At 37.3% G+C, this 11,887-nt stretch overlaps 2 protein-coding genes across 2 annotated transcripts; one reads left to right on the top strand and one right to left on the bottom strand.

The window, feature by feature from the left end:
- The first annotated feature begins 390 nt into the window (after positions 1-390).
- LOC137729994 (2-oxoglutarate-dependent dioxygenase 19-like) lies at positions 391-2,168 on the top strand. Its single transcript, XM_068469055.1, has 2 exons — positions 391-898; positions 1,103-2,168. Exons 1-2 carry the CDS (start codon positions 497-499, stop codon positions 1,919-1,921), a joined length of 1,221 nt encoding a protein of 406 aa, XP_068325156.1. The 5' UTR covers positions 391-496; the 3' UTR covers positions 1,922-2,168.
- A 3,527-nt stretch (positions 2,169-5,695) lies between these two features.
- LOC137728151 (tRNA nucleotidyltransferase cca2) lies at positions 5,696-11,818 on the bottom strand. The gene is made up of 15 exons (XM_068467027.1): positions 11,446-11,818; positions 11,201-11,331; positions 10,985-11,102; positions 10,628-10,683; positions 10,462-10,511; positions 10,253-10,351; positions 9,435-9,544; positions 9,150-9,277; positions 8,953-9,019; positions 8,710-8,793; positions 7,735-7,797; positions 7,487-7,631; positions 6,901-7,068; positions 6,246-6,343; positions 5,696-6,166 (listed from the first exon to the last, which is right to left on the bottom strand). Exons 1-15 carry the CDS (start codon positions 11,737-11,739, stop codon positions 6,062-6,064), a joined length of 1,716 nt encoding a protein of 571 aa, XP_068323128.1. The 5' UTR covers positions 11,740-11,818; the 3' UTR covers positions 5,696-6,061.
- Positions 11,819-11,887: the final 69 nt, after the last annotated feature.

Below are 11,887 nucleotides of genomic sequence, written 5' to 3'. Positions count from 1 at the left end.
ATTGCAGACATGTAAATATCTCATTTGTGGTAGGAATTTTTGTGCTTACACTAATATTTTAGAGAAAGGGTAATGCTAAAAAGACCACATTTTGTAGATCGAGTAATGCTAACGAGACCATATATATAAACATGATGTGGTTGTCAATGATTATTTTGTTACTTAAGTGCTTGATTAATGAACTTATTTCTATTAGTAACATATCACATGATTTAAATGTTCCTCTGACATTTTCCTTTGTAGACGATAATATACCATCTATCGAATAGATATAGGATCTTCAATACAAGTATATCTCATCTCTATTAGAGAAATAATTTAAATATAATTTACATAATATGGTCTTCCAAAAATTAATCTGTTGCATATACATGTAGGTTAACAACTAATTAATATATATTTTATTGTTGCAGGATAACATATTTGACACCTAGGTCAGCGTTGGCCAAACTTATTCAAAAACCACCAGCTTGTGGGGGTAAAGTCATAAGCTATCATGCTCTATAAAATATCAACTCCTTTTTTCATATTTCTCCACAACACTCAAACAATTAACTTTCCTCTCCCTCACGTCCTTCCTTCAGGATATACAAATCAAAGACCAGAATTCTCAGCTTCTTTCTCTCTCCCTCCACCAATGGCACCTACCGTGACTTCAGTGGATGCATCTGAACCCAAGGTAGCAAGCATCAAAACCTTAGCCGACTCAGATGCTCTCACTTCTGTACCTTCCGAGTACGCCTACATCATGGATCCCAACGATAAGGGAGATGCAAACGACCCTGAACACTCAATCCCCATCATTGATTTTGCTCTTCTCACCTCTGCCTCCCCAGATGAACGGGCACAAATGATCCAGAAGCTAGGAAAAGCTTGCCAAGAATGGGGCTTCTTTCAGGTATATTCACACTTGTTATTAATTATGTATGCTTGAACATGTATAAAATTAACTAATATTTTATTAGTTTGATAACCATCTCGTTTCAAATTTTTATTTTTAAAAAATAATATAAATTGAAAACCGAAATAGTTATAAGTTTTCAAATTTTAACTTAAAAAATGAAACATGAATTAATATTTTCATGTGCTTGATGCCTTTTAGGTGATCAACCACGGTGTACCAGAGAGCCTGATGAAAGAAATGATCGACGCGTGCCGAAGATTTTTTGAGCTGCCGGAAGAGGAGAAGAAGGAGTTCCATACAAAGAACCTGTTGGACCCAATCAAGTGCGGCACCAGCTTCAACGTCGCAATTGACAAAGTTCGTCTCTGGAGGGATTATCTCAAGGTCATCGCACACCCCAAATTCAACTCACTCTACAAACCTGCTGGGTACAGTGAAGTTTCATTGGAGTTCAGCAAAAGAACCCGTGCAGTGGCAACCGAAATATTGAATGGGATATCGGAGAGTTTGGGACTGGAGGCCGATTACATTACCAAGGTCATGAACTGGGATCGGGGCTGCCAAATTCTTGCAGCGAACTACTACCCGGCTTGTCCACAGCCCGACCTGGCAATCGGTATTCCTCCACATACAGATCATGGACTAGTGACGCTCCTGATTCAGAATGATATGTGTGGACTTGAAGTCAAGCACAATGATCAGTGGGTCTTGGTGAATGCCGCTCCGGGCGCCTTTATTGTTAACGTTGGTGATCAAATGCAAATTCTAACAAACGACAAGTACAAGAGCATATGGCATCGAGCAACTGTGAACAACACAGCTACTAGGATATCGATTGCCGTACCACATGGACCGGCACTCGACACGCCCGCTGTACCGATCCCGGAGTTGCTAGAAAAGGAAGGCGAAAAAGCGAAGTATATTGGAATGACGTATGAGAAATTCATGGAACTTCAGGCAAGCCCCGCTGCCTACATGATGCCTTGCTTGGATCACCTGCGGGTCAAGGACAATTGAAGAAAATACATGCATGGCGGCCACTTGGGCGCGTTTCTCTGTTTTCTTTGTGTAGAATAATATATGCTCCTGTAAGAGCTTTGATTCTCTATCAGAGTAGCTTGCAGAGTTGTTGTCCAATGTTTCTTGCTGTACGGGTCTTTGTCTTGTGTAAATTAGTGGGACCTTCTCATATCATCACAGTAATATTAATGTGTAAAACAGTGGGACCTTTGCAACAATCTTCGGACTAGTTGAGAGAGGCTTAGAGAATGATAACGTTAGAGATATCAAATTTTTAAATCAAATTTGCAAACTAAATAATGTGTCATTAATAAGAAACAAGCACGTCACTCGACACTTAATCAATAATCCAATCATCTACAACCACATCATTTGATTTAAAAAATTTGATCTCCCTAACATTACATCTGTGAAAAAGAAGAGAGACTCGATGATAGAGAATGAGAGAAAGTGGGTAGAGGTGGGCACGGTGTGGTTCAGTGCGGTTTTGCCCTCAAAACGGAACTGGAACCGGGAAATATCAACGATTTGATTTAGTGCAGTTCTACTTAAATTTATTACTAAAATCATATGGTTTGATCCATACCAATTTCGGTTTGGTCCACACCAATTTCGGTTTGGTCCATGCTGGTTTACCGTGCCGAATACTAAGTCATTTGATTACCAAATCAAAATGGTATTCAAAGTTTACTTTTTTTATTCTCTTGTTTTTTGCATGCTTGCATTCAAATACCACTTCTAAAATGGTTAAACAAAGTTACAAACAAAACATATCATTTCAAATACAAAATCAAAATGCAAATATTGCTGACACTAAGCAAAAAAAAAAAAAAAAAAAAAAAACACAATTGAAATGTCATATAACATTCATAATACAAATGTACATCCACTATGCAGTAAAAATGTTAGCATGAATACAATATTTAAGCCCAAGAGGGACTTATCAAGAGATTAAAAAAAGTCCTAGGAAAAGGGAAAGAAAAAAATGGGATGTAACTAAACACCTTAAGATCACTCTATCAAAAACCTAAATAAATAAATAAATAATGAAATCGAAACCTGAATGTCATCTAGGTGGGAAACTGACATCTTTTTTTTAAATATGTGCATTATCTCAATAGGTGAACCATGTAAGTGGAAGACCTAATTGAGAAATGATCTCATGCAGTCCTATTAGGTAAAACCAGTTTGGTTTTCACCACTCATTTAGTAACACCCGTATACAACTATTAAATTAATTATTTATTTATATTCATGGTCTGGTTCGGTTCTAAGCAATTCTACCAACATGAAAACCGGAATTGGTATGAATGGTTTGGTTTGGTTCTTGAACCTACGTTAACTTTTTTTTGTCAACACGGTTTTTTACGGTTTATTTTGTCGTGGTTCCACGGTTTTTATGCCCATCCCTAAAAGTGGAAGACAAAAAAAAAATTGACAATAGAGAGGGCGACTAAAGTGAGACAGAAATGAGAGGGAAATCAAGAGATAAAAGAGGGACGTGCGTCTGAAGTGGCACATGCAACAAGGCAAAATAAAACAAAACAAATATGTCCACCAAGTGTATAATTATCAAATTGTTCTTGACTTTTTGCGTCTCATAAACTCTTCGTTGTAGTTTCGAATTCTGTTCAAGTTACGCTTACACATTTGTAACGACAAGTGCTACACAAATATGCTAAAGAACGGGTCATAAGTGCCACGACACAATAATCAACAAAAGTCAACCTTCTCACTTTTAAGAATATTTTTGCCATTTTATGCTTCTTTTCTTCCCATTCTTTTTTTTTTCTTGTTTTTTTTTTTTTTTTCGGTTCCGTAGTTATACAAACAATGGTGTATCAAGAATTCTAACATAGTTGAGTAGCAGGCTGGGACCGAGGGCATAGCGGCTATGTGCCTAGACAGGGCCTAGGTGGATTAAGTAGATATATTATCACATATAAATAAGTACTTACTTATATTTAAAACAACAATACTTGTATTGAGAAGTTGGATTTATACATTATTTTAAGTGAATTTATTATTTAACATATACAACAACAACAACAAAAATGCCTTATCACACTAAGTGGGGTCAGCTATATCAATCCTAGAACGCCAATGCGTTTGTTTTTATGTCATGTCTTCCGTTAAATCCAAGTAGTTCAAGTCTTTTCCTAAAGTCTATTTTCAAGTCTTCCTAGGTCTTCCTCTATCCCTTTGGCCCTGAGCCTCTGTCTCGTAATCACATCTTCTAGTCAGAGCGTTTGTAGGTCTTCGTTTGACATGTTCAAACCACCTTTAGCCAATTTTCTCTTATCTTATCTTCAATTTCTGCTACTCCTAATTTACCTCGGATATCCTAATTCCTAATCTTGTTCCTTCTCATATGCCTACACATCCAACGAAGAATATGCCCACACATCCAACGAAGCATTCTCATCTCTGCTACACTTATTTTGTATACATGTTGATGCTTCACCACCCAACATTTCGTGCCATAAAGCATTGATGGCTTATTTCCGTCCTATAAAATTTTCCAGTGAGCTTTACTGGTATACGACGGTCACACAATACATCTAATGCACTCTTCCCCTTCATCCATCCAACTTGTATTCAATGATTGAGGTCTCCGTCCAATTCTCTGTTCTTTTGCAAGATAGATCCAAGATAGCGAAACGTTCACTCTTTGGTACTTTTTGATCTCCAATGCTCACCCCTAACTCATTTGAACCTCCGTTCTCATTGAACTTGCACTCTATATACTCTGTCTTTGACCTACTTAGGCGAAGACCTTTAGATTCCAACACTTCCGCCATAGGTTAAACTTCACATTTACTCCCTCCTGAGTTTCATCTATCAACACTATATCGTCTGCAAAAAGCATACACCAAGGGATATCATCTTGGATGTCTCGTCAACTCATCCATTAGCAATGCAAAAAGGTAAGGACTTAAAAATGAGCCTTGATGTAACCACACAGTTATGGGGAAAATTTCGGTTTGTCCTGCATGAGTTCTTACGGCAGTCCTTACTCCATCATACATATCCTTTATAGCTTAGATACATGATACTCATACTCCCTTCTTCTCTAAAATTCTCGAAAGAATATCTATTGAGACCCTATCATACGCTTATTCTAAATCTATAAAGATCATGTGCAAATCCATCGTTCTTCGTAAGAGACAAATTGCATCCATGGTTGAGCGCCTTGGCATGAACTCGATTACTTTTTCCCAGAGCTTCATTGTAATTAACTTAGTACCCCTATAGTTCCCGCAATTTTGTATGTCTCCCTTGTTCTTGTAGATAGGCGCTAAAGTATTTTTTTGCTACTCATTTGGCATCTTCTTCATTATTTAACATATAACAAAGAAAAAAAATTCAGAATTCATGCTTTAGTATTTTAGTAAATTTGATGAAATGTGATGAATACTCAAGTAATTACAAGTTTGAGTACTTTATCCAGAAGTCGTATGAATTTATAGTAAATTTTTGCAATCAAATATATGGTATAAAAAGCACGTTAACTATACACCATCCTTTTCTGTGTTCCTCTTCATCTACTGGATCATTCAACTTGTCTAAAATTATCAGCCATTCTGACTGCGCGACTAGCTACACCACCTTAGTTTTCTTAAAGAACTAGGAGGTGTTTTAGGCCAATCCGTGCATCAGGAATGGCGAATACCATGTCTTGTAGATGTTAACATACCTTCAAGCTCTGCAATTCCACTTGGTAAAGAAAAAATTCAACAGTGGATAATAAAATTTGATGCATGGTTCGGAGGTACAAAATTCACTAGTAAAATTTCTTCAAATTATCACCAAGGTTAGCAAATGACATATTTGATGTAAACATGAACGGTCGGGGTTAGAGTTGCTCTATGTTCCTAAGTTCCTGGCATCTGTATTACACATATCGTACCGGAGAGACAAAAAATATAACAGGGTAGCATTACGATGACTATTGGCAAATGTCATAGTGCTTTTGCAAACTCTTGAGCATGGTCGCTTCTGTAAACGGTGAACTGGAACCGGATGTCGCTCACTGCAAGGGTCCGAATTTACAGATATTTGTTCTCAGCAATCAATCCATCCGTAACACCAGCAGAGCTAGAAAAACCGCACTTCTCAAGGCAATTGCTTTGAGTATCATTCCATCTTTAAACGTTTCGAATGTGTTTCCTTCATCCACTCAAGGCATTCTTCTGCAGTTCCTGAAGGGTGAGCAAACTGCCATGCAAATATTTTTTGTTGCTGCCAAGTAAAGGATACATTAGCATTTGGAGTTCCATAATAACTCTTTTCGGTGCTGGAATCAGAACTTATAGCTTACCCATTCTCGCACAAGTGGTCCTCCAGATTTAAGCTGCAAAACATTCATGATCTCCTTCCCGTTCAGTAGTGGTTTTGCATCCCAAACTTTATCCAGACCTAATGCACCAGAACAAATATCAGAAATGACATCCAAGCTGTCTCCCAAAGCCTGAGAAAATCTTAAGGGCAATCTGTCCCGGACTAAAAAAACAGGTTGGGCATCGAACTCCAGGAAAAGATCTAAACTAGATATCCTACAAAATATCATACACACACACACGCATACTCAAGCACATACATATACCATGTTTGAGGCCACCGTAGATGCCATTTAAGTTTCTCCAATGCTTGGAGACTTATTTTTACAGTGATATATATCCTATGTAAGAAAAGAATAGAGACGATAAAAGTTCATCTTGTTTAATTTACTCTCACAATGACAGCACATGCTGACATAGAAAACATAGAGATAACATTCAACAGCTAATGACACCGATAGATTTCTAGTCACAAAGCATTGTTCTCACAAAGAGACCCTTAGCAATGGTTGACATCAAAACTAAGAAACATATCAAACCTACAAAAGATTGGAAAGTTGGGAGTTTCCAAATTAATATCAAAACTAATAAACATATTCATATCAACACTAGATGCTTGGTTAAAAGAGATGATACCTAGTTTAAGTATGGCATCTTCAGCTGCTATAAATAAGGCTCTTCGTCTTTCCAGTTCAAAGTTCTTACTTAGAAGATCTTCGGTACAATCATTGTTGGGGGGATATAACAATGTAGCCATCAGCAAGGCAACTCTCCAAAAATCTTTAATTTCTTGTAGAAGAAATCCTGGATGGTTGACAATTCAAAATGAAATAAGAACATTAAGGACAAACGTATCAAGCAGATTACATTCTTAGGATTTAGGAGGATAGAAAGATGGATGTTAGACCATAATCAAAGCAAGAAGTTCCACATAAACGAAATACATATGTGGTCAAGCATGGATTAATAATTTAATATGATTAAAAAGCTTCAAATTGACATTTATATTCATAAGGTCTGAGACACATAAGTTTATCTCCCGTATAATTTCCCAAAGAATTAATCAAACTATGGAAATTGCAGTGTCAGCCACATATGTGATCCCTCTATTAGTATTAAGCACACACCAACTTTTCAGAGAGTTTTTTTTTTATCAAAAAGCACAAAGGAAACATACACCAGCATTTCTAAGAAAGACGGCAAGGACAAAGAAACCTCATACCTGTCAATACCCGGGGCTTTGAAGTAAGAGGTACATCAACAGATTCTCTTGCCCAATTAACTTCAGAAATGAGTGCGTCCTCATTTGATGCAAAATAAGGAATCAAAGACAAAAACTTCTCCAACGCATGGTGTACATTTATAACCTGTAACAATTAAAATTGGCAAACAATTTATATAAAAATGCAGATTCAGGATGTCTTGATATAACTACCAGCTTAGTGTTTCCACGTAATGTGTAAAAAGTACTGTTTCTGCATCACTGGCTTTTCGCTTAAGGGAGTCTCGGAAAATGTAGTTCACCACAGGAATCTGAAATTCAAAAACAAAGATTTAGAACTGATTCCAGTTTGAAAATCATGTGATGTTGAACTGCTGCATTATAAAAACTATCTACATGTTTCAAGAATAGGTTATGAAATAATTAACTCCAAGCATCTTCCAGTCCTAATTAACTAAATAAACCAGTAATGTTACACTTTCGTACAAATTTATATTGAGACGATTGATTCAAATTTTTTTTTTTTTTTTTTCTATTGCAAACACCAATATCAACTCTATTTTTTTGTGACAAACATCTAATCAAATAATCACGTTATTATCTAGTAATACTGTTGTTGTCTCTAGGTGTGGGTAGGGGTCAATTAACCAGATTGAGTGACCGGAACCACCCACCAAACCACAACTGTCAGTAAGGACTGACGTTTAACCGTCCTACCCTTCCACCAACTGTGGTTAGTTCACCAAGGAACCGAAACAGCAAAATCCATGAGATCCAGCAAAATCCGAGTAGTGCGACAAAATGAGCTCTGCCAGAATTTGGTGGAGAGAGAGAGAGAGAGAGAGAGAGAGAGAGAGCTTATATATATATGTCAACAGAAATGTAGCGAATGGAGAAGTCAAATTTAACGGGAAACAAGTATGTTCAACAGTTCGGTCAGTTTTTTCACCAAAATTCAAAAATAAAAAATCACACCAAATGACCGTCCGGTTTGATAAGTTTTTCGGTCTAAAATTATCAGCCCTAGTTGCTTCTATTGAAATATCTCCAATAACATTCCTGGTTTGCACATTTTGCTACAAACTAGCATGCTGTCTTGCACAAGGTTGTGCAAATGCAATGCAAAAGGCTCAATGCCAGTATGCTTACAGCCTCATACACAAAACAAGGAATATTACATTAGGAAACAGCAAACACATGACAGCAAAACAAGGGAACCATACCTTTTTTCCTTTGTTATCTTTATATATGGTTTTCCTAAGTGGGAGGAACATAGCAGCATACAGAGAGCGCCTTCTTTGTTCATCCTAAATTCACATGTTAGAGGAAACGCTATTCAAAACAATACACATGGAAATATAATACACACAAGCAGAATTTGAAATAAAACAATGATCAGTGCATAAAAAAATGAAGGTATACAGGAGAAAGCAAGAAGATTACGTATTTCAGGTCCTTATACTCACAGTAAAGGTAGACGGGCCAATTAATTGAATAAGGTTCCATGTAGCCTCCAAGTAAGAAACACAAAGCCTGCATTCGGTGAGAAAAATAATGAATTACCATTGAAATATTTATGTGTCATTCGACCTACTCGCCCATGCATGATGTTATAGAGATGGACATGCTTGGAAACTCCTTTTTTCCTTAAGCAACCCCATACCTGTCACATCCTTCTGATACTGCAGGCTCATGCTTTGTATGAAGACTGAAGACGACCCAAAATAACTTCAAATCACTAATGTAGGCCACAGCTTGGACAGGTTGATTTCCAGAGATCATAAGGTCAATCTGAACCAAGGAGAAACAAGGAAAAAATAAAGAGATAATTCCACCGTACCCGGGGACCCAGGATATGTTTTCCCATTAAACAAGCTAGAACAGTGTCATCATAAATCAAATAATAATCAGACAATCACCACTTGAGGTATGTAAAACAGGAATTTACTTCAGTGCCAATACGCTCTCTGCTAATTTTAGCCGAAAGAGCAGCTTTCACTTCATCGCAGGCAGCTGCTTCCTTTAGTTCTTCATCTAATATGAATCCAAACCTTGCACCTGAGCACATGACCAGATATTTCAATTTTGGAGATGTTTCCAACTGATCAGTTCTGTGAAAGGACCCTTGGTTTACTCCGAAAAGTTCATGCAGAACGTTGATGCTAGCAAACAATGTCATTTAAGAAACCACGCCAACATGAACTTCAAGAAGGCAGAATAGAGCAAATACATACTTACGAATACTAGCATTCAGCAGTTAACAGAAAACTTGGATGAGAGACTAGTAAAATTTAAGATGTTTTTCTTCCCAGTAAGAAACAAATACTTTTTAAGAAAAATAAGAGATAATATTTTCACTAAAACATTCTAATGTTACATATAGAGTAGACAAAATGCAATAACAACACCCTATGAATGTAGGGGAGCTTTTTGAGTTCAGTTTTTATACCATACTGTTTATATAGGTGGTTGAACCCTGACATACTTCAAATTGTTGACCATAGGATGTTGAACACTCAATTACAGGCCAATAATGAGATAGATAACTAGAGAAAAAAATTGAAACAGAAAAATCAAGAAGAGAAAGTCAAACCAATTGGGCACAAAGCATATATGGCTCTGTTATGACTAGTGAACCGTGAGTGACCAAGTACCAAAGACTAGACAAGGTTAGTGCAAAAGACCAATGAGCTATGAAAAATTAGAATAATCAGCCATGGAGAGCTGAGTGTGCATAAAATTTAGAAAAGATAAAGAAATAAGTACCAAAACGGATAGCTCGAAGAACTCGTAGTGGATCATCCATAAATGTGGCCTTTGGTGGTAAGGGAGTCACTATTATACCAGATTTCAGATCTTCAATTCCTGCAAAATACAAATGAAAGACAAATGAAACATCAAAACAAAAAGTAATAACTTCGATAGTGGTAAATAGGACAAATTGGTAGAGAACACGCCAAATTCAGAAAACATACCTCTTTTGGTATAATCTTCAATTGAGCAGTTATTTATATTGTAGAACAAGCTGTCCAACGAAAATAAATCCCATTAAGAACAAAAGTTCTAACAAAGCAATATGGTTCTCATTTACCGACCATGACATTATTTCAGTTCTAGAAGATTCTTAGGGAAGAAATTTACCTGTTAATAGTTAAATCCCTCCTATACGCATCCTCTTCGGGTGTGCCATATTTTTGCTGTAAAAACAAAAGTAAACTTTAAATTACAAATTTAATAAGAATAGACTTCAAATTTGATTCAACATGCTTCACTAACTGTTTCTTCAACTAATAAGGGAAAAACTGCCTCAAACTTAGCGTAAATTGAAAACTAACAGGACAATAAAGTTATTCTTGATGGTAGATGTCTAACATTTTTGTCTAAAAGAATCACTCTCGCACTAAGAACATTTGGAGCTGAATTATACATCAATCATAATGTCCTAAAACGAAAGGGTACGAAGAGACTAGCAAACGCTTATCAAGCAAAAGTATTTACCACGGTAGGAATGCGGCTATTCTCACAATACTCTTCACATCTTAAGTTGACAAAATCAATCCATGTATCACATATGCGCATCCTCGCGGTTTCCAAATGTTTGGATTGATCAGGATTGCTATATAAAAAAATTACGCATTAAAACACACACACACACACACACACACTAAAATGGAGTATACTTAGATAAGAAATTGCAGAGCCAGAGCCGCATACCATGGAATTACAGCGATTCCCTGAGCCTCTTCCCCGACGTGCAGTAAGTAGTCTTGAACCTTGTCTACAAATTCGCTGCCTAACATGTTGTCCAAGGCAATATCAATGTCATAGCACTCCTTTCCCAGAAGCTGCAAAACCCCCATTCCAAACATAATTTTCAAACCAAATTCTATGAATACATACGTGTATATATCTTATATAATTTTCAAACATAATTTTCAAATACGCACGCACGCACGCACCTTATCGCGGACCCATCCGCCAGCAACGCGAAGCTGATTCTGTAGGCCGAAATGGCGAAGCGTCCCGAGCAGCCGGTCGAAGATTTTCTTCTCGGTTTCATTGAGTTGGATGTTGTCCCTGACTTGTACGGGCGGGCGAGACGGCACCGCCATGATTGCTCTGCAAGGGTAGAACCCTAGCCCTAGCCCTAGGGTTTTGGTGGGAAGACTGCGGGTCTGGAACGTCCGACGGAGCGTGGGAAGAAAGAGACAATTGCAGCAGCTTAGTGAAGCGGTTTTGAAAGCTAGTCTCATGCTTTGAAGGACTTTGGAGCTAATTTAAAGGGTCAGGAGGCGGGTGGGTTAATTTCTTAGTTTTTCGTTTCAACTCCACTGCGCAAACCCGGAGAGGCAGAGGACTTTGAAATCTGCTGTGGACAATTATCTGCTCCAACCCTGTTAC

This window comes from Pyrus communis, chromosome 3 (genome assembly GCF_963583255.1).
Source record: "Pyrus communis chromosome 3, drPyrComm1.1, whole genome shotgun sequence".
In the NCBI taxonomy this organism is placed as follows: domain Eukaryota; kingdom Viridiplantae; phylum Streptophyta; class Magnoliopsida; order Rosales; family Rosaceae; genus Pyrus; species Pyrus communis.
This window is presented reverse-complemented; position numbering and strand designations above follow the sequence as displayed.

What these genes read in the sequence shown, in the direction of transcription:
- LOC137729994 (XM_068469055.1), top strand. Translation starts at nt 497, where the DNA reads ATGCTCTATAAAATATCAACTCCTTTTTTCATATTTCTCCACAACACT. An exon ending in AAGAATGGGGCTTCTTTCAG is followed by an intron (nt 899 to 1,102) that starts GTATATTCACAC and finishes GATGCCTTTTAG; the next exon opens with GTGATCAACCACGGTGTACC.
- LOC137728151 (XM_068467027.1), bottom strand. Translation starts at nt 11,739, where the DNA reads ATGAGACTAGCTTTCAAAACCGCTTCACTAAGCTGCTGCAATTGTCTC. An exon ending in GGAATCGCTGTAATTCCATG is followed by an intron (nt 11,103 to 11,200) that starts GTATGCGGCTCT and finishes TTTTTTATATAG; the next exon opens with CAATCCTGATCAATCCAAAC. An exon ending in TGAAGATTATACCAAAAGAG is followed by an intron (nt 10,352 to 10,461) that starts GTATGTTTTCTG and finishes TGTATTTTGCAG; the next exon opens with GAATTGAAGATCTGAAATCT.